At 42.8% G+C, this 27,408-nt stretch overlaps 1 protein-coding gene and 1 long non-coding RNA gene across 11 annotated transcripts in view; both read right to left on the reverse strand.

The window, feature by feature from the left end:
* Nucleotides 1–13,537, reverse strand: part of ABI2 (abl interactor 2) — a 73,410-nt gene extending 59,873 nt beyond the window's left edge. For all 10 annotated transcript variants that reach the window (XM_075756456.1, XM_075756461.1, XM_075756460.1 and 7 more), the window contains exon 1: nt 13,221–13,537. In XM_075756456.1, the coding sequence (XP_075612571.1) occupies nt 13,221–13,337 (117 nt within the window). In that variant the 5' untranslated portion in view covers nt 13,338–13,537. The remainder of the gene's footprint in view (nt 1–13,220) is intronic.
* An 8,373-nt stretch (nt 13,538–21,910) lies between these two features.
* Nucleotides 21,911–23,870, reverse strand: LOC142602338 (uncharacterized). The gene is made up of 2 exons (XR_012836061.1): nt 23,116–23,870; nt 21,911–22,588 (listed from the first exon to the last, which is right to left on the reverse strand). It is a non-coding gene; the product is annotated as an uncharacterized LOC142602338 (long non-coding RNA).
* Nucleotides 23,871–27,408: the final 3,538 nt, after the last annotated feature.

Below are 27,408 nucleotides of genomic sequence, written 5' to 3' on the forward strand. Positions count from 1 at the left end.
GTTTTACGCATTCTGGTAACTCTCGCAATGGCAAGAGCTCTCAGCCATAAAATACATCACTAAGGATGCAAGCATTATGTGCAATCTTGAAGCCAGCCTACTCAAACTGTGCCAACAGCATTCCTACAACTTACAAACATACCTATAAGCACTATATTGTAATGTAGTGACTACTCATGTCATTATGCTTAGATAGCATGACAGTGTTACATTGAAGTTACAGAAATGAAAGATTATAGGATAAAAATAGGAAGTGACACTGCCGATTTGTGAAAGAACACAAGATTCCTCTCGAAGCAGTTCTGTGCTGCATTACAGGATATGAAGAATCTCCACCTTTGTGTTTACATTTACTATAATTATGACACTGAACGAGAGCCTCAAATTTCACTTATTCACCCAATTTCAACAACATTCTTGTAATGACAATCTGAGCTCTTCATTGTCACAAGAACAGAAACATTAGAGAGATGCAACAAAATAAGAACATTTCAAATGACTGCCTTTTCTATGTCACAAAAGATTCTCTTGCCTCACATTCTTTCATTTTTTTGATGTGATTTCATTTTTTTTCAAGTTGTCCTAACAGATTGTTACAACCGTATATTCAGCAAGTTCTACTACCATCAAAAAAGGTCTTTTCTCTATACCCTGATGAATAAAAGTGCTGCACAAACAACTTTTTCATTTGACAGGACATGTTTATATAGTATCACCTCTCTACCTATCTGGCTATGGCAATAAATAAAACTATCTTGGAAAGGAAAGAAAAGTTTTACAATATGAATGATAGAGAGGCTTTGAGACAGAGAGGCACAGAGAAAGCAGGAATTTTCAAGCTGCTTTTTAGACAAGCAATTCTCTCCATTTTGCAGAATGGCCCACCAACGGCATAATCTCTAATCCTCCACCTTCCTAGACACAAGCAATTTTTTTTTTGTAACACCATCTTCCAGTCATCTTACTCAATAGCTTGTCCCAAAAACACAGGAAATACCCCCTTTTCCCCCCTATATTCAGCAGAAGAAATATATGCAAACAATTCTTGAAGTACTGTGTTCAAACACAGCTTTAAGTGCATATGAAATCCAAACCAAAATGTCCTTCAAAAAAGCTCTTTCCACTCTGTTTGTAAACAAAAGTAGTACCTACTCTGATTTGTAAAGTATGAGATTCAGAGATGAAAAGCATCACATAAGAACTGTGTTACTTAAAACCAAAAGAATTATGTAAAGTTGCTGACTGCTCAAGCTGTGATTTGGTTTGTGCAGAGGCATGTAATGAAAAGAATGGCATCTATTTGTTTAGCCAAAAAGCAGAACATAAACAAAAAATATAATTTTCAGAATTTTGGCCTTTTGAAGCTGCCCTGGGAGTTTCATTGAATATAGTATTTACCATGAGGAAATGACAAGACGCTCGAAAACTAAGATCAAATCAGTTCAAAAACTACCACAGGAAGACTATCATTTCTCTCCTTCAAAAAAAAGAAAAAAAAGGGGAATTGAAGTCTTACCCATATAGTAACTCTGCAGTAGATCCCCAAACTAAACTTCAGATCTAAAATCGGTGCTTTATCTCCAGAACACCTGTCTTCCTCAAATGATAAAACACATCACACTGCTTATGGAAAAACACAGGTCCCCAGAAACTCCTACTGCTGCCAGTATTGTTATGCAGCCTTAAGGGTGGCGCAGAAAATGGAAGAAAATGCTGTTTAGTTTTAGAGTTTGGTTTGGGGTTGTTTTGTTGGGGTTTTTTTTGTATAATAATTTAAAACTAAAAAGAAATAATTTCCTTAAGTATGTTTTTCATTTTTAAGATGTTACACAGAAAATCCTATTGAGATTATACACTGAATATTAAAAAGTTGAGCATGCTGCTTATAAAAGAAGCTAAATTTAGTAATATACAATACTTTGAACCCTCAGCAGGGGCAAAGGAATCTCTCATTCTTCTTTGGATCCTTAACACAAGATATAACTAAAGAAAAGGTAAGAAAATTTCATGGAAAGTGAAATATAAGGAAAATACTAACTTTTGTTCATTATAAGAAAATAAGCAAAAGCAAAATCCCCTTCTCTTTATAGTACTTTAAAGCACAGCCTTTCCAGAGGACAAGTTGATTACTGGCATGGTATTCCCCACTTGTTAATTTCATGAAAAATTTATTTTTTATACGTACATATAAGTGGTTAAATAATTTATACCACAGCATTAATTATCCACCTGTTGATCAAGTGAGACAATTCAGAAGAGCCAGTCTTGCATAATAGATACAATTTATAAACCTTATTTAAATGAGGGGTCTTAATACGCTACAGATGTTAACAACAGGCTCATTACAGTGAAAAATTTTGTTTTCAAGGATCTCTGCATTTGGTATATATTATTATAGACTTATGCATACAGAAGCGAAAAACAAAAATTAGATTTTTATCCTCCCATCTTGCCCCAGTCATCAAAACTGGATTTGTCTTATTGTATTAGTATTATATATCAAATTAATGACTAAAGTAAATGTAAAGACTGCATATGTATTTTAAAAAAAATTGTAAAATTTAAGTTTTAAGCAGATCACAACACAGTAATGATTTACAATAGTTCTATTAACTCATCCCATCAAGTGGTTATAGAAGTGTCCTCAATTTGAAGATGATTTAAATTATTATTACCACCAGACAGCTATAACAGAGATCCAGAGTCTAGAGACAACTTTTTACCTTCTGTTATCCAAACTGATTGATTTATACAGATGCACATATAGTCAGAAAGAATTTCTTCTTTCTTTTAGGAAAGGACTGCTCTTACAACAATGCACTGCGAACTTGACAAAAAAGGCTGCAAAACCAACATCGTCACTAGTTTAGGCTGACTACACACTACTTTCTCATCCAGAGTTTGCTCCTCAGAGCTTCTACATCCTCAATCATTCTGTTCCTTCTCAGAGTTGCTCCATGCCCTTAGGAAAATGACACCCATGAAGACAAACAGGCCTAAATCTTTGAAGATAATTCCCTTTCTTTGGAAAGCTAAACCAACATCAATTTGTGCAGTAAACGTTTCAAAGGATACAGGATATACAGTATTCAGGATACAGAAACTATGATATTAAATAGAAGCAATATCCCCAATAATCCAGTGAAATAGATTACAGTGGACAATACAAAACATTTCATATAATAGGCATAAAACTCCATCATGGACAAAATTCAGAAGAAATGCAAGGCAAAAACTTAGGAAAGAAAAAGATAAAATTGCTTATATTGTTATTATTTATTTAAAATGTTTAGCCTTTTTTAGAATACCATTAAATCCTGAGTCATAACTCACAGCAATAATCCCACAGATTATGTTAAAAAGCATTACCTATCAAATCAAATTTAGTATCCATGTACTTTACCCAAGAAAAGTAGAAAACCAGTATACATAGTTCATACTCTTCACAACTTTATTTGCATATTCTTATAATTTATTATTTCTCTGTCAAAAATAACAGCCCCTTTTCAAGATTATGCTCATATGGGCATTTTTCAATCTCTCTGTTGTCTGTCATCCACCTCAGCCTCCTGTTCTGCTGTTAGCCATGTGGGGGTAAGTGGTTGGCTTTTGTTTTTACTATTTCTCCTTCTAGATATATTTATAAATAGTGACAATTACTGTAAACTTTCCATAATAGCATGATACCTTTAGTACTCTATAAGAATTTTTTTTCTCCTTTTGGTTAAATACTTTGTGCTTGTCTGCCCACGCACGCTCTCCAGACAGATAAATGTATGTTAACTGATTCAAGATAGCCATTTAATTTGGGATATTTAACATATTTATATTCCTCGCAAGCTGCAGTAGACTTGTGGGTTTTTTACCCAATAAAAAGTAGGTAGACAACAAACTTTTACACTCTAAAGCAAACATTCAGCCTCACATATAAAGCTATAAATCTCCACTTCTCAAGCCAACTTACAAACTTACCACCTAGTTAAAAAATGAGAGTTAATTACAAACTTTGCAATATCCAACACCTCTCAAACTTAGAGTTTAAAAGGGCATTCTTTGAAATCGTTTTGAGATTGCACCGTATATTCAGTAAACATGTACTATTTAATGATTATTTCTAAAGTAAATCAAGACAAATTAGTATGCTTTGAATTCATACTAGACTAGTCAGTAATAAATGGCTTTGTATATTTTGTCTGTTAAACAGAATAAAGTTTTCTCTTTGAAAAGATATCAGACTCAAAAATACTATTTCACCTATGTTTATATATCCCTGTCTGCTAAGAGCAGTAGAGAGAACAGACTTTCATTGTTCTATGAAACAGATTATACAGAAAGACAAGCACTAATTCTGCTTTCAAAAGTCACATACTTAAAAGTTATCTGTAATGACTCTCATGTTTAACAAGTGTTAGCCCCTACCTGTCACAGTTTTCACTGGGGGGGGGGGGGGGGGCAGAAACAACACCTGACATTTTCACTACTAACCTTCAGGCCTAAAGAGCAGCACTACTGCTGCACAAAAGCTTGAAATAATCAAGTTTGATGCCTGATATTTTGAAGAACTTCTCTCCTAGCTTACAATAGTCAATCTAACAGCTCACTGCCCTCAGCAGAGATGGTCCCACTCATTCCCTATTTCATTACCCCCTCCGCCCTTGCTTCACACTCCCACTATCACTTAAGCAAAGGCAACAATGCTTTTCTTATCCTACTTAGTGTTCTTTTGGTTTAGCTAACTGAAGTGGCTCACAAATGATCAGATAAGGACCAGACTCAGGACAAGGATATAGGTAGAACTAGAAGCAGAAATATGTTAGATCAGCTCAGCAATCTTGCCCCTAACCAGCAACAAAGCCTAATATTTGCAGCTTTTGACAGGCACTGCTTTAATTTCTAGCCACTTTATATCCCAATAGTTTCTAGATGGGTAACAGGAAGAACTTATGCACTTAGCAATTTTAAATGCAAGTTTTCAAATCTACAAAAACCAGCCAAATACTCTAATAAAAACATTTGCATTTACCTAGAAGAGTTTTTAAACTTTAAGAAAAAATACCAGATTTATGAGTTCAGCACAAAACTAGCTTTGGCTATGTGTATAACCAACACATACAGGCAACCAAAACCCCGAACCAAATATCATTTGTTCCTCTCCTTGTAATGCCCTAAGCGTAAAACAACTTCATTACAGTAATGCTAAGCCAATAATAATAAAAAAGCACTTATATTTCAAACTGAAAGACAATTAAGAATAGATATTACAATGGCATCTACTGGGAAATAAGCTACGGGAAAAGTAAATAGCATATATAGAGTCCATAGTTCAGAGCATATCACTATAAATTTGACAGCGCAACTTGTTCATTGTACCTGGGAACTGGAAAATTAAGATTTCTCACTGAAATAGGCACAACTCATCTGCAAGAACATATTAGTTCATTCACGCTGAGAAAGAATTGCCAACCTAACCTGTGAGAACTTTGAAAAGAGGAAATGCACCTAAATTCAGTGTGCTGTGATTACATGCTTCATCTACTGCCATGCAGTTTTGCTTCATAAAGTATGAGTAGCCCAATGACTAAAGTTCCAGGTAAAGCAAAGGCAAATTTGCAACAAAATTTGCAAAATTTACATTATTAAGCAAGAGGTTAATTTCAGGTGCATGAGTAAGTGTGAAAGCATAGTATTTGAAAACAAATCCAAGAAAACTGGGCGAGCAGATTCTGGACATAGACTCTACCGAAAATTCACTGCAAAACATGGTACTTAATGTTTTCTTCTCCAATAAAATGTTCTGCTGAACATAACAGTGAGATTTCACTTGCTTAAAGCACTGACTGGAGAAGCTTTTGTCTCACACGGTGCACCACTGTGGTGCACCACTTCCTGCCTTAAAACCTACAGCACTAAGCCACAAAGATTAATGACTGCAAACGCAACTAAAACATGAGCAACAGACAATAAATTTTAGAGAGCTTATTAAATGTAGGATGCAGAAGCTTGCTACTCTGAATTATAATTCTTGATCAATATTATTCAATAACCACAATCTGAAAATAAACTATAGAAGGCAATGACTAGAATGCCACTTGTAATGAACATTTAGGGTTACAACACTTACTTTATATTAGCAACTTGCATATTTACAAATACTATTTTCATACCTATATGTACAATATTACCACCAGCAACTCCCATTACCACTAATAAAATGGCTCCTGCTATTTCCACAGCCACTCAATAGACAATCAATCCTGCTCTTCCTGAACTCCAGGTTGAACTTCTGACACTGTTAAACGCATTAAATTATCCTTCCTGGCAAAGCGCTGCAGTTAATGCAAGGGAAAAGTAGATTGGTTGAGCGATAAATACTCCACCAACTTTGCCAGCTACATTGACTCACTTAAAAGGAAACAGGCAAGATGGTCCTAATCCTAGATTATCCTCACTAAACTTACCAAACTAACAACACTGTAAACCTTAAGTATAGAGAGACATGCAATAACACTTTGTGCAACCATTTAATATAGTTACAACTCTGATGGGCTTATATTGTGACTGAACTACTAACATGGAATTTTATTTCAGAAAATTAGAATCAAAGACACATAAACAACATCCTTTAAGTACTTTTTTTCTAATTTTGTCATAAATATTGAAAACATTTGGTGTCACTTCAGAATATTTTTCTTTTTATATATCCTGATGATGCAAGGGAGGCTATCTAACTCTCTCCTTCAAACAATAGTATCTGCCAACCTTCCTTTAAATTACCAGGTCCTTAAAGCTTAGGCATTTGGTGATATAGCAAGTATAACAGAAGGAGGAAAAGAAAAAGAACCCAAAAAGATCATTAGTATTATTACTGGTTGCATTATATTAGCACCAGAGTCCACCATCCAATTCCACCTTCTGCCTTAAGGGAACATGGAGAAAAGATGATTGTGAAACCACTTGCAGGCTGAACTCAGAAAGCACCAGAGGGGAGACACTGGAGAAAATACTCACACTTCCACATAGCTAGCTACTTCAAATCTGCAGAAAGCATCACTTCGTGAAATCAAAAGAACAGTGGGCACATACAGTCTTATTAATTGCTAACCCTCACTTCCTCTTAATTGTTTGCATTTAGTGATTATGACAAACATGAGTAAACGTTGATGCAAACGGAGTGTACTGAAGTAATATCCCCTCAAGTATATGTATTGGGTTTACATGGAGAGGTTTTGGTAATGGGGTGGCTGCAGGGGTGGCCTCTGTGAGAAGAGATCAGGAGCTGCCCCCATGTCAGACAGAGACAGTTCCAAGCCAGCTCCAAAACAGACCCACCACTGGCCAAAGCTGAGCCTGTCAGCAATGCTGGTGGTGCCACTGTGGTAACATACTTAAGAAAGGGTAAAAAACACTGTGAAGCAGCTGTGAGAAAGAGGAGTGAAAAAAACATGAGAGAAACAACCCTGCAGACACCAAGGTCAGAGAAGGAGGAGGGGGAGGAGGTGTTCCAGGCGCTGGAGCAGAGATTCCCTTGCAGCCCATCGAGACGACCACGATGAGGCAGGCTGTCCCCCTGCAGCAGGCGGAGGACCATGGTGGAGCAGAAATCCACAATGCAGCCCATGGAGGACTATACTGCAGCAGGTGGATATGCTCTGAAAGAAGCTACAGCCTGTGGAGAGCCCACACCGGAGCAGGCCCCTGGGAGAAGACACAGCCTGTGGAAAGGAGCCCATGCCAGAGGAGGCTCCAGGCAGAAGCTGCAGCCTATGGAGAGGAGTCCATGCAGGAGCAGGTGTTCTGGCAGGAACTATGGCCCGTGGAATACCCACGCTGGAGCAGTCTGACCCTGCAGGACTGTACCCTGTTGGGAAGGACTCACACTGAAACAGTTCTTGAAGAACTGCAGCCCGTGGGAAGGACCCATGTTGGAGCAATTTGTGAAGGACTGTATCCCATGGGAGGGACCCCATGCTGGAGCAGGGGAAGAGTGTGAGGAGGAATGAGCAGCAGAGACAAAGTGTTATAAACTGACTGCAACTCCCATTGCCCACCCTCCTGCACCACTCAGGAGAAGGAGGTAGAAGAGTCGGGAATGAAAGAGTGAAGTTGGGCCTGGGAAGAAGGGAGGAGTGGGAAGAAGGTGGTTTTAGTTTTGGTTTTGCTTCTCACTATCCTACTTTATTCCTAATTGGCAATTATGCCATCCAGAGGGACCTTGGCAGGCTTGAGAGGTGGGCCCATGCAAACCGCATGAAGTTCAACAAGGCCAGGTGCAAGGTCCTGCATGTGGGTCAGCACAATCCCAAGCACAGCTACAGGCTGGGTGAGGAATGGATTGAAAGCAGCCCTGAGGAGAAGGACTGGGGGGTACTGATTGATGAGAAGCTCAACATGAGCCGGCAGCGTGCGCTTGCAGCCCAGAAAGCCAACCGTGTCCTGGGCTGCATCAAAAGATGCCTGACCAGCAGGTCGAGGGAGGTGATCCTGCCCCTCTACTCTGCTCTTGTGAGACCCCACCTGGAGTACTGCATCCAGCTCTGGGGGTCCCAGTACAGGAGAGACATCGAGCTGTTGGAGCAAGTCCAGAGGAGGGCCACAAAGCTGATGGGAGGGATGGGGCACCTCTCCTATGAGGACAGGCTGAGAGAGTTGGGGTTGTTCAGCCTGGAGAAAAGGCGGCTCCGGGGAGATCTAATTGCGGCTTACCAGTACCTGAAGGGGTAAGGCCTACAGGAAAGATGGTCAGGGACTGTTTATCAGGGAGTGTAGTGACAGGACAAGGGGTAATGGGTTTAAGCTGAAGGAGGGTTGATTTAGATTAGATGTTAGAAAGAAATTCTTTACTGTGCAGGTGGTGAGGCACTGGAACAGGTTGCCCAGAGAGGTTGTGGAGGCCCCATCCCTGGAAGTGTTTAAGACCAGGTTGGATGAGGCTTTGGGCAATGTGGTCTAGTGGAGGGTGTCCCTGCCTGCAGCAGGGGGGTTGGAACTAGATGATCTTTGAGGTCCCTTCCAACCCAAACCATTCTATGATTCCACGATAAATAAAATTAATACTCCCGAAGTTGAATGTGTTTTGCCCACGATGGTAATCAGTAAGCCATCTTCCTCTCCTTATCTCACTTATCTCTTACTTACTGGCTGAAATGCCTCCATCTGGTAATACTTTCTGACTCTTTCAATAAAGAGTCAGAAACAGACACAAGCATTTTGTTACTCTAGAAAGCTCTGTGCACTGCACAAAGAGAAAAGCTGATTTTTTTAAAAGAGCAATGATCACGAGAAACAAATAAAAGATTATTCCAGAATAGACTTATACAGGACAAGCACAAAGAAACTGGACAGGCCAAGACAGTGTTGGAATTTATGTTGGTACGCCAGTAACAAGATGTGCAAATTGCATAATTGCTTGGATTTGTTACTTACACCATCATAACTAGAAATTTTCTTTAGGATACTCCTGATCAAAAGCAATGCAGAAATATGAAAGTTTTGTAAACAGAACACACTGTCCAGTAAAACTATTCTCTGCTTTTTTATAAAAGACACAGATAAATCAATGCAGACTACAAATACATATATATTTATAATATCAAGTACATCAGATAATCAAATTTTATAGAATTATTCTGTTGCGCAGTTTAGACTGAGATGGAACTTGGTAACAGAAGACACAGCACTAATACATACAGCATTGAACAGACAGTATAAAATTTAACCTGTGATTAACACTGTGTCAGATACAACAAAAACATCCTCCTAAATAAAAATTAGTATCTTCCCCTTCTCTTTAAGAAATATGACACAGAAATAACTGTATGATTTCTCCAAGTTATTAGAAGAATAAGATCTTTTTGGTAAGAAGTTAATCTGCTTGTATTACTACAGAAATAAAGTAAGAAATTTATGCATTTATGCTTAAAACTGAACTAGCAGTAGTAGAATCATGATCCCATGAAAGAAGTTATCAAACTAATTGTTGTAGTATGCAAGTTGAAATTACACTTCAAGTTTTTTTACTATCAATTTATTTTCCTACTTAACAGAGTAGTGCCTCTTGAAAAATATATCACCTTACTAGGTAACTGACTGGCTGGAGGGCTGGGAGACCAACTTACTCAGTGGGAAAATTTATAAAGAACAATCATTGCTGAAGAACAATGAATGAAAAAACTTTTTTTGCCCAAACAGTAGCCTTTCGTCTTTCATTGTTACAGGTCCACTTATTATATATTTGCCGTATTTCCTATCATTTTCCACAAAATTTTAAGCTGATGTGCTCTGATATACTACTGTACCAAAGACTCAAGGGAAGGGTAATAATTTATGTAACGTTCCCTGTTGCTAAAGTAATGGAGCTCACTAAGTATCACTCATAATTTGGACAGACACTGATGAAATTTTAAAGAACGGATTTTTTATTTCATAAGCAGAAGTCAAATGAGTTGCAATCATCACAACTCTACTACTATGAATTAGAAATTTACACGTGTAAGAGATTACATGTTCAATTATTTTGAAGCTGCTATGATGTTGTTAACAGGGAGGTAAAGAGAAAAAACACATTCACCTTAGCACTGAGCTTCAAATTCTCTATTAAACTGACCTATGCCTTCACTGATTTTTGCAACAACTTTTGTACTTGACAATAAAACCTCAAAGCACTATCCTGCAGATCAAGTTCAGATCTCAGTCACGTTCTGAGCCTCCTCTAGGAGATCTCAAGAATATCCATGACAAAACCTTCTGTCAACAAGGAAACACTAAAGACTAATTCTACTGTAATCCTATCTTCACTACATGACTTTCTGGACGATTACTCTTCCACACGCTTCTGAGCAATCACAAGCCCATCTTTGCCACAAAATCCAAGGCTACCATTTTCTAATATAATTTGGACTTAATTCGACATTACAGCTTTGGAACAATCATAGAATGGTTTGGGTTGGAAGGGACCTTAAAGATCATCTAGTTCCAACCTCAACAATGATTATTATTAAAAGCAAAATCACCAATATCCAACTAACCAATAGTTATATTCATTTACCTAGTCCTACGCTTGCAGAGAAGAAAAAAATCAGCTTTGTATACTGATCCTTTGCAGGAATTTATGTAGCTCTGGCATTGTGAAGGTGGAGTGGGTTCACTGACAGATTTGTTACTAGGACACTCACATCACTAAATCCAGAATCCCTTCCCACCAGACCTCTTCTCTACAATAATCCCACTCTATGGTCTCTCAGGCTCTGGCCTTTGGAATTGGCTGTCACCTGGCTGATGTCCTCCATTCCCCACTTGTTTAAAATTTAAACATGTTCATGCTGTGACCCACACTGTACCTCACAGCCAACACTCACGATACAATTTCATTATTTCATTCTCACCTCCTCCTTAGAGCTCTTTGTTGTCACGGTGCTTGGATAAATTGCCAACAGTTGGGGTATTGCTGTGTGGTGGCCAGAATCCATCAGGCTGACCAAGAGTGCCTCATTCTTTTCCTTCACTCACCATCTGTCTGTATCCATCTCCTATTATCTTAGACTGCCTTTACGGACTGTATGCTGTCTGGGGCAATAACCATCTTTTTTTGTTCTGTATTTGTACAAACAGCATAGAATCCTCCTCTGTAGTTTTTATTAAAACAGTAAAAGTGGAGCTGTTCAATACAGACTTAATAAACTCTGGTTTATACAACGAACACAAAAAAGGTCAGAGAAAGAAACTACATCCACTACTTCTTATCCAGTTCTCCTTTGCAAGACTCCTCTCCCCTATTCCAGAAATATCAGTTTCCCAGTTTTCAAAAAAGGATAAATTTAAATACATGTATGTCAGGTTATGACTAAGAAAATATTTCAATATATTTCTCTTAAGGAATGTAAATCACACTAATTCAACATAGGAAAAAATATTACATAATATGTAATTTCACTGCAATTGACATGTTTTGTAAATGATCCAAAATATGCTAAGTCTTCTCTCTAAAGAACAGCTCAACAACTCAAAAGAAACAGTCAGAGCTTTTTTACAGGGACATTTTAAGTATTCTCTGTCACTGGTTAAATGTTCTCTCCAATTTTCACTGACAGAATAATCTTACCACAGATCTCATCCCTACTTGTCCTCTGAAAACATACAAGTACTCTCCACTTAGGGGACTGAAAACGAAAATAAAACCAGGACCCTTTGTACTTCTCTCAATATTGACACCACAAATCCATACTCCCCTCCTTTCTTTCCTACACACTCAGACCCTTCTTAGGAATAACCCACAACTAATGCAAGGGGTTTTTTGGGTTTTGGCTGGTTTTTTGTTTTGGGGGGGAACTCTTTCATTTGGCCCTATAATCACTATGAAAGTAAACTGACTATATTTTGCTTCTCTTCTTCATAGAGAAAAAGGAAAAAACCAAAGTCCTAACACTAACCTGGCTTCAGAGCGGTCAGCACAAAAATCACATGCTGCGGTAGCAACTTGCACTTGATCTCTTTCTCCTTAATTCTGTATCATCTCTACTACATCATGCTTTCATCCTGCATCTACCACTTGGTATCTGCCCACCCTATCAAATAACGCAGCCCTGCTTGGGAAGGGAAATATAAATCGACAGGCATATCCCAATTAAAACGTATGTCATTGTGCTCTAAATTAACAAGCACAAATACTGTATTTACAGGAGTCAGATATCTCCTCAGTTTATCACATCATCTCAGTACTGTCAGCAAAGGAGAGCAGAAGGTAGCAAGAGAACGAAAAGGAGCAATTGAGACAAAATCTGAAATAAATATTCAACACACTCATAAAGTGGAAGGAATTTAATTTGGAAATCAATTAAATATTTAAACACCTCGTCACGCCAGGGTAGTTCATTCTGGAGGTGAACCAGCTTTCCTCCTCCCCGGGCTGCAGCAGCCGGTGCCACCCGCCTGTCACCCCCCATCGCCAAGGGGACGGGGGTGGCACGACCCCGCTCCCCTCACCCGCCCACCCCACGGCGAGCCGAAGGCGCCCGCCGACCCTGGATCCGGGCAGCGGAGGCAGCCCCACAGCAAACGGCGGGGGAAGACACGACTCTGCCCAGCCAGGGCTGCCCCATGCCCAATCCGCGCCACTGGGGCCGCCTCTGCGAGACGCGGCGCCGGCGACCGTTAGACGGGGACAGTGACCGTTAGGCTACGACGGCGACCGTTACTCTGCGCGCGCCCCGCCCCGCCCGCCGCACCTGGATGTAGTTGGTCTCGCAGTACTCGGCCACCCGCTCCAGGTTCGTGTAGCTGTCGAACAGGGCCCGGCGCCCCCCGGGGATCTCCTCCTCCAGCAGCATCTGCAGCTCCGCCATCTTCACATCCTCTCACCCCGTCCGTCCGTCCGTCCGTCCGTCCGCCCTCCTCACCCCCCCCCTCCGCGCCTTGCCCCCTCCGCGCGCGCGCGCGCCGCACGCCCCCCACCCCACGGCGCTACCCGCCGCCCGGGCCCGGCCTCGCGCCGCGGGCAGGGAGCGCGCGCCAGACCCCCACCACGGCGGGGGCGGGGCGCGGCCGGGCAACACCTCCTGCGCATGCGCTCGCCCCCACACCCGCCGCGCGCCCACTTCCGGTCCGGCGGAGCGCGGCGGGCGGTATCCGGGAGCGGGGCGGTTCACCGAGCCGGACCCTGGGGTTCTCCCGCCTCCTTCACCGTGAGCATCTCCTAAGAAAAGCCGCTGGAACGGGCGATTCCTGCATTACTTTGTGGGGTTTTTTAATGGCCGTTTGCAGGTGGGGGCCCGGCCCCCCGCAGTCTTGCCCCGGAGGGGAGGACGCGGAGGCGGCAGCGAGCGTCGCAGCGAGCCGTTGCCCCGGGGGTGCCCCCCGGCAGCAGAGCTGGCACCAGCCGCCGCGGCGTTAGTCCGAAGGGCGAACACCAAATAATAACGTGTTTTCGTTTTAGGAGGTCTTGGCTTTTTTTTTTTCCCCCATCATTTTGCATTAATTTACTCCATGGCAGCTTGTTAGCAGCGCTCTTCCCAGCGCAGAGGTCTAACGCCACATCGACTGGTATCGCTGGGAGCTTTGTCTTTGAAGACAATGTGAGCGAGGGGCAGACCCTCGTGCTTTTAATGTAGCTGCTGCTCAGCTCTTCTGGTCAGCAGAGGAAGAACAAAATGTTTCTTTTGTGCGGTTTCTGTCTGAAAAGCTGCTATTGTACAGGGCCGACAGGAAGGGTAAATTCTCAGCCGCCAAGTTGTCAGCTTTTCAACTTTTAACAGAGAAAAGCGTATAATGAAGGGTCAGCAGAAACCAAGGAAGGAGAGCCTCGTGGCTGAAGCCATGAGTTAGGAGGCCTGTTCGGTCAGTTCCTGGCTTTAACACTGACTTGATGTCCCAGGCAAGTCCTTCAGTATCTCTACAATTGGGATGAAAATGCACACCCTTAGAGGAATGTGGAAGGCTTTACCACTAAATTCCTTCACCTGAACCTAAAAGTAGCCTTTCTCCACCTCCTCTCTCACCTCTTCCCCCTGCCAAAAAAAAAAAAAAAAAAAAAAGCAATCAATCAGCCCTCTCAGCACAAGTGTCCCAGCTTTCTCTAGGAGAGCCCATTTGTCTCTTTGAAATGAATTGCAGCTGTGGTTACTCACCTCATGTTCCCATGAGGCTCCACATAGCTTCTGCTGCCTCTGTGGTGCAGCCCTGGGTTACGTGACATCCCTTGCATACTCTGACACGACAGCCTGATATTTTCCCAGCCTTTGTGTTACACACACTTCCGTGGTAGTCACTAACTAGTGAAGATCCAGTGCTGCTGCCCTTGTACATCAGCCTGGTATTATAGGAACAGTTGTTCTCATGCTTTGAAAGCTGCTGCAAAGGCATCCAGCTAGATATGCCTGGCCTCCAGGTGACTTCTAGAAATACCAACAGATTGCAGACACCTGGTGGGGTCAACCCACAAACTAGTCTTTGGGTCAGTCTATGTAAGCTTCTTCCCAAAAAGAAAAATGAAATAAAAATCCCTGCCATGAGGGATGTTTGCCTGGAGACATTTCCGCTTAGTTCTCCCATGTGAAGGATGAATCAGGCACAGTGTTCATTCTACTGCTTTAAAAACCTCATGTGCAAAACATTTTTCTCCTATTTTTAAATGTGGGCTAAAATTCACAACTTCACTTGATCGTGTGTTTCAATTTTTCTACAGGCAGTTGAAAGTGCCAAAGGTAATTCATAATTTACAGCTACAGTAGTCTTAATCTCACAAAAAGGCTTAAGAATCACGAAACACCCTGCTAGAGACCCCCACCATGATGTATGTGGGGAGGAGGGGGGGACTGCTCAAAAGCACCCATACTCTGTCACCCGGCACCCACGCTCCAGCACAGGGCTGTGTTAGTGTGGTGTCAGGCCGCCTGCAGGTCTCTGCAACAGATACTGGCACTCCCTGCCCTAGAACGACAAGGACTGCAGAAGTGAGTGTCGTGCAGCCTCACTCATGGTGCCCTCTACCCCCAAAGTCTATAAACCATGAGCTACACATCCAAAAATACTGATTTTGCTCTAGTTAAAAAATAAACCTGGTTGTCAGCCCCCCTGCTGATTGTTAACGTACCTTTTGAGAGAGCTGATCGGAGCCTTTGCTGCAAAGGCTCTGGGAAGAAAAGCCAACCAAACCAACTCACAAAGGGCTGCTGTACAGTGTGGAGCTCCAAGCCTTGTCCCGCCCCTCCAAGAATCAGCCACGGCAAGGCTTCCACCTCACCCTAGGGCCTGCAGCTGACAAATAAAACCTTCACACGTTGGTAATGGGCCCCACGCTCCCTCCTCCACAGTAGCTTCAGCTTGGACTTGCTCACGTCACATCTGCTACTGCCGCAGCTGCAGGGGTTGCTCACACCCACGCTCCCAGGACTCTTTGCATTTGTGCCAGGCTGGAGGCAGGCTGAGGCTTTCCTTCTCTCTTCATTCATTTGCTTTTCAGGTGTGAAGTCAAGCTGTCACTTGGCAGCTGCCCAGTAAACCTGCACGATCTTTCTCTCGGCAAAAGGAGAAAGCTGTCAAGATGTGAAGAGGAAGGTTCTCCAAAGATGCTGTTAGGAGTTTTAACTTAGATTAGCAGCAGCAGACTGTAGGGAGGGAGAACTGTTAATTGTGTCATCTCTGGGCTTTTGGGTGCCATCAGGGCCTGCTTTCAGAGGACACCTGCGAGAGCCTGTCTGCTCTCATATCTGCACTCGGCATCAGCAAACCTTCTTACAGGGAGCTCCCACCTGTGGGTCAGGCACCTCTTGACCTCTCAGTGGCCCTGCCGGTGACTTTTAGGGTGTAAGAAAAAGCATTACCTGAAATATGTACACACTGCTGTTCACCGGAGTAGCTGGACTAACCTGTCTGCATAATTGGGTGCTTGTTATCACACCATGTTTGCATTTTAATATTTTTGTAGATTTAAATTTAAATATGAAGCGCCCTCCTGTCAGAATAATGGCCATCCTATAATCCTCTGTACACATACCAAAAATAATTAGAAAGTGTTTAAATTAGACCAACTGAATGCAACTACCACTTCCCTAAATTTACATAAATGACTTCCCATCTGTCAACTGATGTGCTAAACTAATTTTAAGTTTTTATACTCCCTCAATCCTAATTACAGTATTATACACTTTAACTTTTCCAACTTTTTTTTTAATCCTTTTGTGCAAGATTTTCCCTTAGATCAATATCTTCAAGACTGGGAAGCAAAGATATTTTCCACCTAAACATGCTGTTCAAACAGACACCAGAAAATAGAAAGGCAAGCACCTAGCTGGACACTCCAAATTGGAGGTCAAGATCCAAAAGCACAGGGAGACCACGATTCTTCCAAGTTCTCTCACATGTGTTAGGTTTTTACCTCTGCCAACCACCCAAGGGAGTCCCCTGCTCACCAAGACTTGCAGAGACAAGCAGTTCCTTTGGTCATGTGCAATCTTGCAGCTGGGCACTGTGTGTGCATGTCCCACATACCACAGTTTGAATTACCAATTCTTAATTAGATAAAGATAATAATAGGGTAACTCAAAAGCCACCTATTTTTGGCACCACGGTAAGAAATCGCAATCAAAAGCCTCTTCTGTTTTGTTTGCTATATGGAAAACTGAACAGCACAATCACCACATCAGGGTATGTGAGTAAACATCCCGTTGAGACAGATGACCAGGTCAGATCTCTGACAGATCCTGCTGCAGGTTTTCGGTTCACTTGTGTAAATAACTCTGCTCTAGTTTTATGAGGTTCCCATTTCTGAACATTTTTCCCTTATTTTTTTCCCCCCACATTTTGTAAACAGTAGAAACAAAACCTGAAAACCCCTGTGCTTGCTGCATCACATGCAGCTGAGTATATTTGCAGATGGATAAAGGACAAAAGAGTCTGACACCAAACATACAGTCATGTGTACTGACCATATACATAGGCCCATGCTCGTTAGCCAGCAGGTAACATTTACTGGAGGCGTAAGAGAGGGAGGGAAGATTAGAGGATTGAAGAAAATAGTGTGTAACTGAAGTATGCACTTTCACTCCCTCAACAAAGTCATGACATTCTGCTTGCTTCACATAGTGTCTGGATCTGCCTCTGGGTGGATGGCAGGTCTTTGCCAGTCTCATAATCCAAAGCACCTAAGTGAACAGCAGCTTATTTAACTCCCACGGCTATTCCAGAATGCCAGGGGTGGCCTCCCAGCACAGAATGCAGCTCATACACGTCCAATGCTGCAACAAATGGTGTCAGGATCCTGAGGCGTCTTAAACACTCAACCTCCAGTTCTCACTGTAAAACAGAATGAAAAACCCACACACCCTGAAGCTGCACATTCTCCTCCTGCTTCCTCGGGCATTCAGCGATTTGCTGGGCAATCAAGATTGTAACCACAGACCACCTCTTTGCTTATGAGAAACGGCATCTGGGTGAAGCGCTTGCTGCACAAAGGGTAGGAGAAGTGACCCCTGGGGTAGTTTACATCTCATGGCAGCGTTTGCCCTCACATTGCTATTTCAGAACCACCTCAGACAGAGGCAGTGCAGGACTGATACCTCACAACACCTCCAGAGAGGGGCAGGACGTTGCTGAGATTCTGACTGTCTGTTCTAGGACATGGCTCATTCTAAATAGCACGCTTTTTTCCTAGGAATGCAAGTTTTCTCTTGAACTTTATTTCAATACAGCACTGTGTGAGAAGGACAGAGCCAGTACAAGGGGAGAAACTCTCCAAGGGAGGAAGAGGTCAAGCTAAATAGGAAAAATAATGATCTCTCTCTAACATTTCAGACTTTAAAAGAAAACAGGCAACAAATGGTCTCAAAGAGAAGCCAGCACAAAGCATAGTTGCTCATCAGTTTCCCTCCAAGGGTTCAAACAACAAAGCGCTCTGTGAGCAGCAGGAGGAAAGAACCGCTTTAATTTGTTTTTCTTTCCTGCTAGTGTTCCTTCTCAAAGACGCCAACCCGGACCAACTGCCAGTCCTTTCCCACCCTATCCTGATCCTTGTGACATCTGCCAGGTAAGGTCTGATATGGCTGCTGAGGAGACAGACCCTGAAAGGTAGATACTGCAGTTAACGCTCCACTACAGCACATGGGAAAATCCACCCGCTCTCAACTATTGATTCCAGCTCACTACAGACTGGAGCAGATGTTACTGGCCTACTTATGCTTTTTTCACATTTGCAAGTTTGCTCTGCAGCTACAATGGTTAGAACCATTCTCTGAGGTCTGTGTTTCTTCCTGTATGTAATTAAAGTTCAGATTTTTAGGTACTCGCATAATTCCAGGAACTTGCCCCCTGGAGCTTTTTTAATCCTATCCTGTTTATAATCATGCTTTTACCACACAAACCACTTTAAAAAGTTTTTTATGGCCTTGCATATTCTTAGGAGCCACCAAACAAATGTGTGTTGTTCCTGGAATTAGCACAATTCCCTTGCATGGGAAAGATAATAGATCACATCTGTGAAGCCATCTTTCCTCCTTCCGTCACACATCTGGTCAAGTAATCCCCTTTGATGAGGCTGTGAAGGCTGCTCCTCTTTGCACAGCTTCTGTTCACTATAATAATTTTCATCTCTCTCCTCCTAACTGCTCTGTCCTCCTGCTTGGCTAACACGTGGGAGCATTTCAGCCCTTTCTCTCACCCACGGCTATTTTTGACAGTATGGTAGCAGCACAAATCTCAACAATGCAGTACTGCCTACCAGGAGATGGAGACTGATGGCTTCCCATCAGCCGCAGCAGCTTCACCCACCTCAGCCTGAATCTGGTTTGACAGAGTATTTATGTGCAGAAGGCAGCCAGGCCTCCCCGCAATGTCTCCTCTAAGAGGGAGCTTAAAGGACTCACTTATTTCAAAGGCAGACACCTCTGAATTATATGAGTGAGCTTTTAGCAGGAAAAAGTTAGAGCCTGAGCTGTACCCATCCTGCTACAAACTAGTCCAAGTCACAACGTCTGCAACCTGGAATATAAGACAGGACCCGAATGACCATCATGTGTCAGCACACAAGGTTTGATCTGTCTCATAGAGGTGTAAGGATTTTTTTTTTTTCATCTTTATCTTTTTAGGACTGGGTTTTCCAGGGAACACAATGGAGCGAGGTGGTCACACCCCTGAATTCAAATGGGGCAGAGTATTTAACCTATTTTGCAGGTGCCAACCTTAGCTAACAAGCTTCTGGTGGGTTGGGGCCGAGCTGGGTGTGCAGCTGGGGTGTACAGCAGCTTGTGACATTGGTTTCAAGAGCCGCTATCAGACTACTGCTTCCCCAGCTAGGGAATGGGATTGCTGCAGGAGACATCCCTACTGTGGGGCCAGAGGTGAATGGCTGGAAGGCCACAGGTTGGTCCCCCTTCACTTAATGGAGCCTGGGGTTGAGCCGTTACTGAAGGATGAACAAAGCTGAGCTCTGCTGTTTAATCATACAAGTCTGTGCAGATCCCTGGCCTCACACAGAGATTTATTAGAATCAGGAACACCAAGGCAAATCATCCTCTCTAAACAGCCTCATTCCCTGCTCTATGTGCTTACTACCCATGGGGCCCAGCTACGCATTAGTTCTCCTCCTTCCCTCTCTGTGTTTTTCTGCAGCATGTATTCACTAAATATAATCTGACAGCTTACTTTCTCAGATCCACGGCCTCAACACCCATGCATTGCTTCTCTGTGCCAGAAGCTCTATTTTACAAGTCAAGCCATAGTCTCCCTCCCAGTTCATCTTGCATGAGGAATGAGCGCATCCTTGTGTCCTCTCCCCTTTCACACCCATCGCTGCTGTTGGAAGGGGCTCACGTAGCCACTTGCGGTAGCATGTCCCTCGAAAATCTTGCAGCCTCAGAGCCACACAACCAAGAGTTAACTGTTCTGGTTGTTTTGCAAATGCCAGCTAGCCCTCAGCTGTAATCAGTTTGTCCACTTCCACTAGTTCCAGTTTTTGGCTTAATTCTAAGTCTCTTTGAACGCATCATACACGTATAATTTCGTTGCGTAAGGGGGCTCTCACATCAAAGTGGTATCCTGCTACTCTTCAGTAACTTTCTGCCTCACCAACTTCAAAAAATGCCATATTCCTCCAATGGGCACTCACTGAAATGTCATTGAAATCTGCCTTCTAGTTGTATTACCTGACCTATGGCACACCAAATCTCAAGGGCCTATTATTTGTTCCAGAAAAATCTGGTGCTTGTCAGTATATGCGACACCTCCAACCAAAGGGCTCATTTAGCCACTTGCTAGCTGTACTTCTTGATTCAAGAATCCAGAGTTCATTAGAGTACTGAGTGTTGTTTAAGTATATACATCGCTAGGATAAAGAGATTATTTCAGGGCACAGACTGGCTATCATCTCTAATATGTAGGAAGAGGAGCAGAAGAGCAAACATACAGCTGGTATACTTTTGTTCCTCTACTGCCAATCTGATTTTCAAGCTGTTTTTATACAAAGAGAAAAGCAGAATGGAGAAATCCTTATCTTAAAAAAATGGCTGGGAGCTTCACTGAATTCAGCAGCTCTAAGGATAAAATACCCACAGTAGCCTTCCCCCTCCCCTGCCTCCTCAGGAACCAGCAGTATTTCTCACAGCTTTCCATTAACTACTTTTATTATCTGAATGTCTGCCCACATGAGTAATTGAGTGAGTCACATCAGCAAAAGACTTGGTGGAGTTTTATGAGGAGGCTGCACTGTAATTTTTTTTTTTTTTTTTTTAAATCACAGTTTAATTTACAGAATGAGGATTTTTAGCTGTGGTGACAATTTCAAGACCAGTGCTGCAGTAGTCGGAGAAAGAAACACAGAGGTGATAAGGATTTCCAGTTCTTGAGGGTAATTAAGAAAATGTGATTGCTCAGCTCAGTTTACCACACTGGAACAGTACAGCCATAACATATATAAAGGCTAATGCAGGATGTATGTTTGCAGTATTTTTACCTTTACTATGTAAAAGTCACCATGAAGCTTCCTCAAGCACAAAACAGGTTCACTATGAACTATGGTGTATATATAGCAACAGGCCCTACCTAGTTACCACTGCTGGGATATGAAACCAGAGGCCTGATCCAGCAAACCCTCTATATAATTTCCTTTTTCTTTGCGTTATGGCAATACTAGACTTACAAAGACATCTAGGCATTTAAATAATCAAGTAAGCACTTAATGCGATATTCAAAATCCAAACACCTAAACAGCTTCAAAAATTTGTTTTCCAATGACTGGAATCCACAACTAAGATTGCAGCACAACTGTGCTAGGCCACTGTATTCACTGCAATCACACAGCACAGATAATAGTCGCAGTCATACAAAGGTTTGCAGGCCCAGGCCCAGGCCCACGCTGGGCCCAGCAGTCTGTTAGCAAACAATCAATTTGCTCCTTCCTTTTACAAGAACAATACCACCAACTCAAGGCGCGGGTTCCAGCAAATTTAATACAAATTCTGTGCAGCGGAAGGACTAAGGGCTTCACACACTCTCTCTGTTCCCATAAATCTTGCTCACCAATGAACGTGGGGTGGCTGCAACCATTGGTCCAGCTGGTTTTGCATCATATGTGATGGTGTATTCTTGCAGGCATCTCTGTCAGCTCCCATTAACTCACACAGCTCACTCTTCCCCTCCCAAGGCACCTTTCCCCCATTCAGACTCCTGGAGGAGCTTGCAAAAGCAGGATGGCCACCTCACAGAGCCAGGGCATGTTCAGAAACTATCTGCCACACAGTGAGCAACCAACCTCCTTTCTTCCCGAGCAGGACAGTGGCAGGTGGTAGTCAAGCTGCCAGAAGAAAGGGCTTTCGGGCCTGGAAACTGTATTTGCAGAAGCTTAGAGCTGTGTGAGAATGCTCACACATGTTGCAATAAAGCAGCAGTTCTTTTGCTCCCCCACACAGCAACAATCCAGTTATTGCTGCCTAACGCCCGCGGTGCCCCGAACCCCATCACTGTACCAGGCTGACTTACAAGCACCCAAGGATGGAGCAAGAGTCAGCTTGTGACATGCTGGATACTGAAGGCTGCTGAGCAGGACTGAAGTCGCTGCATTTCTGTTATTTAGGTATCGCAGAGTTCCTTCATACCTCCCAGGGTTCAGCTGTAAGGCAAATGCATGGAGCTAGAGCACCAGTGTGCAGCACAAAATACAAGTGGTCTTAAAGAAAGGGATGGAATAAACATGAGATACATAATCATGTATATAAGTCACAGCTAACAAGTCCTGCATGAGCAAGTCAGTTTCAGTCCAAGAAACTACAAAGCCAGCGTATGCATTTTCATGTCAGTGCTGATGTCAGGGCATGAACATTGTTCCCAGAATTAAAAATAATATATCTGACAACAGTGAATTCCAATAGAGGATCCAACAGTGACATGAAAAGTGCAGCTTTCTTCCACGCTGGCAGTAGGTTTTATCAATGAAGATGTAGGGAAGTTTACAAGGGTAATAAAGTCACCTTTGCTAGATCTGAGCCTTGCTTCTTCTGTATCAGGGTCTCAGCCAATATGAAACAGTGCTACCAGCTGCCCATTTCCACACTTTGACAGTATGAACTTTGCTTTTTCAGACACCTTATTTGCTTCCCCTCCCTCACCCCAAAAGATAAGTGGCCAAATATGACTTACTGTTTTTCTGTTACTGTTCCAATAGATTTTTGTTCCTTTCCCGGATTCATGGCCTAGGGAATGAGGGCAAAAGCCTTAAGAGGTGAATAGCATCTTCTCTTTTATATATGACTATTAATTCCCTCCCAACCTCCCCTGCCTAAGGCTTCTGAACACAAAGTACTTGTAGGAATCATTTAGTGTATTGCTGTAACACAGCCCCTGAGCCAGAAGATACACAGCACTGCTGCAGCATCTCGTTCCATCAGTTAAATTAAAGAACTGAATCCAGCTGATGGCTGGGTCCAGCAAGCTCTCTTTTAGAGAGGAGACCCAGGGCCTTCTGTAAAGCTCTGAAGGCGAAGATGATCGTTTTACCCTTGCTGCAGTGTCTGAGTCATTACTGAGTTGGAAGCAACTGTTAAAAAAAAAAAAAAAAAAAAAAAGCCTTTTTTGGTGAGACTAGAAAGTTGGCAGCCAAGCAGGCACAGCATTGGATGTCTCACTGCCAGGCTTGTGACAGAGCTGACCTGCCTGGATGCCAGCAGGGAGGTGGGAGCAGAACGTGCCAGTGCCTGGGAGTTGCTCAGCACTGCAGGGACCGGAGCAGAGAACTTTCAGAGAGGTTCAGAGGTGGCCCCAGCACTGACACCCCATATAAAGAGCAAACATTTCCTGCCTAACAGTGTCACTGGAGCATCACTTGCCCACTAGCAGTGATGTTTCACTGTCATCAAGGTAACTGAGATACTCACCAGGGACACATTTCACCTGGTTCCTCTCTGGCCCAGGCAAAAGGCATCAGCTACCTTATCACCACTACTATCACTTATCTGTACGGCGATTAGAATTAAGATTTTGCTCCACACTGGTTTTAATGTGGAATCCTGCAAGATTTGTCCTTGTGACTTTTTACTGGCCATTAATCTATTTAAACTACTTTTCCCATTAAAGAGATGATCAAGTGCTAGCACCAGAGATATTGGTGCAGATACAGAACTATGACTGACGTTTTTTGCCTCCTGGAAAGAGCATTAACATCAGAGCAATTGCAAGTAGTTCATTCATCTTGGGTTCAGGCTTCTCTGTAAAATAGGAATGACCTGAAAAGTAAGGGAAAAAGTTCTTTCTACTCCAGCCCTCCCCCAAATCTTTTTGTGGGAAACACAGCTGTGTTTGGAATGCTAAAATTCACACAGATTTAAAAATACTTATCTTCAAGGAATGTTGTCATGGAAACCCTCATCTTCTCTCCTTCCCCACCCTCCATATGTGAGGAACATTTTCTTAATATTTTTTTTTTCCTGCATGTGGTAGTTTCTCTTCCCCGTCTGCTACCGCCAAAAACCTGGCATTGAATCCTAAGATATGTCAAACGGACCTTTTGTTTAGTTGAAAAGTGATTGCTAAAAAACAGTCCTGAGCTCAACCAGAGAGAGATGCCTGGAGTATTTTCCAGCAGTTCCTCCTTTGGACAAGTGGAAAGCAGCAAGAGCTGCCACGGTAATTGTAACAGTTCTACTTCCTGGTGGCATAACCCACAAGCGATGAAGATTTTTTCTCATTAGAAGCCTTTTTTCCCCTTCCCTGTCACTCTTGATAAAAGGGGTAGGGAAGTGGGTAAAGTCCTGTATGTTCAAAGTGCTTTCATGAAGGTACTGCTTTACCCCATTCCTTTTGCCCCAAAGCTACAAGAGGATCCAAGCACAGAAAGGAAGTCAATAAACTGTAGACTTCACTCTGTTGATATATCTATATCCGAGGATCAATGTCAGGAAGCTCCTTCTGCACATTAATAGAAACCTTGGGAAGGTCATACATGGCCCTACGGAGTGGTGAGACTCTACAGATATCTCCTGCTGTCCGTGAGAATGAGTGCACAGTACTCGAGACAGAAAGAGTGAGAGGGCAATGCTACTTCCCTGTGAGTTAAGCAGTACCAAAATGTTCACGAACAAACTATCCAGGTGAGACAGATATATTGTTTTCCCAGTCTGGATTGCCAGCAGCCCCAGGTTCATATAACTGCACAGCTAACGGGGGAGCTGGCATGACAGCTGCCCAAGGCATTTTAAATCAGCAGACATCCGCTCTCCCCAGCAACCACCATTTATTTTTGCAGCAAGTAGGACAGAAGTTCCCAAGACCATCCTTTCCATTTAATGATGGAAAACAAACCATACAGCCCTCAACTCTGTACTGCATGCCACAGCCATTACCAGCAACTCCTTAAACGGCTGGGATCAGGATATTACTAATTTGCAATAATGGCTCTATATGCAGCCCAGGTTAATTAAAATCTAGAGGTAACACCATTCATGGATATTTTGGAGGTAGTGGAAGGCTAAGTCAATAAGCTGTCTGCTCTGCTCAGTTATGTTAACAACTGTCTCATGAGTTGCCACCAGTACAAGGGGCAAAAGTATAAGGCTTTGTCAGCCAGAAACAGCCATGACAATCAATTAGCGATGGCCTGACTGCTCCTGGCACCTGCACTGGCTGCCTGCTTCTGAGAGCAGCAGGTTGCATAGGCACAGAGATGTATTTAGTTTCTTAGCTTCCATCAGTTTGTAGCCCTCTGTAGAAGCTTTATTCTACAGTAAGAGTCAAAGGAATGATATGATAGCTTTTCATTATGCTTTTCAAAACCATCCTGTGGAATGCAACTTTCTGGTGTAGTGAAGGAATATGAAGCATAAAAAGCAATAATTCCCTATATTATAGAAGGAGCCTCCCCCTCTTGGCTTTGTTCCTAGATTATAATTTTTTTCCACAGGTTGCAATGCTTGCCCGCATCCCCATGTTACAGCCAGAAGGGAACTTTGGGCCTCAGATGTGTTTTTAATGCGTGGGTCTGAGCAGCAGGATCGACAAAACCCTATTCTCTATTGACTGGACTCCTGAGATTGGCTATCTGCTACAGCACAGGCACTGACTCAGGCTCTTCCCCAGGCTGGCATCTAACAGTGCTTTGGCTTTGGCTGCAATCTTGTGACACGTCTAGCACAGACTCCCTATGCCCAGTCGTCTTTTTTTTTCCCCCCACAAAATTTGTAGGAACATAACAGTGTTGAGATTTCAAACCCCAATCCCTGTCAAACGCCCAAGGGCACAGAAGTTACTTCTTGTGAGAAGGGGAAAATGGCCAAACATAAGCAGGGAGGGGGGCACGCTCTATGAACACAAGTCTTCCTTAGGAAACCAAGCCAAACAAGAACCAGCTTACAGTTCATGCCAGACAAGGGATGAGGGGAGAAATGGCACAAAACTGGTATTTCAAGCTTCCAGTCAAAAATGATTAAAACTTCACGAGAAAGCTCTGATCCATGACCTTTCCCATACTAACAAGGGAGTTTGCTGTACAAGAAAAGGATCCACAGCTGGGCTGATGAGCATTGCGCTAAATCTTGATAGTTAGGCTGTTTGAAATGACCGACGCACATAGAGTGAGGAATGGAAGCTTACAGACTTCAGCAAACAACGTGGCTGTGACCTCAGTGTCACTCCGAGCAGTGCATAACAAATGCTTGAGAGTGCCTTACCCCTGTCTTTTCCCTCCATGCTCAACACATTTCCTTAACTGATGAGTCAGTGTGTTTTTGACAGTTTTGAGCAAACACAAACTCATGATTGGCTTTCTCCAGCACTTTGGGCCACATTATTCTCTCGTATCAGCCATGGGACTCCTGTAGCATGCTTGGTTACTGGCCCAGACTGACACTACAGTCTTACTGGATGTGATACCTGTGCAGGCTGATGGAAAATTTGTAACAAATTATATGGAATTACTCCCATTTTTGATTCTTGTAACTGGGGAAGGGCTGTTGCAAGGCAGTTGGCCTGTACAGCTCCAGCAAGGCAGAGAAATGCTGTAACAGACGTCTGGACAATTACACTTGGGAAGCTTTTCTGGTGTCCGAAAGCTTCACTCCTGTGACACGGCTACAAGAGAGCAGATCTTCACCACTCAATTATATGTAACAGTCAGCTTTCCTTGTCTGGTTCCTAGCAGGGACAGTGCTATCCTACCATTTTTTTCCTGAGAAGGCAATAACTTAGCCTCCATTTTGCCTCCTCTGCACACCAGGGATGCTTTAAAGTAAAATCCTTTACCACACTGATTTCTCTGGAAGGTTTAGGAAACATCTGCAACCTTCAAGAAAAACAGGCCTTTTGCATAAGCAGTGAAGCAAAGCCTAACAGGAATTGCCATCTGGGGACCAACCTTCAGTTAAATGGAGGTCAGATTAGCAAGAGCTTTCTTGCAGTTCACTATAAAAATCAATGCAAGAGAACAGCAAGCTGAACTGCACA

The sequence above is a fragment of the Balearica regulorum genome, chromosome 6 (assembly GCF_011004875.1).
Source record: "Balearica regulorum gibbericeps isolate bBalReg1 chromosome 6, bBalReg1.pri, whole genome shotgun sequence".
NCBI lineage: Eukaryota > Metazoa > Chordata > Aves > Gruiformes > Gruidae > Balearica > Balearica regulorum.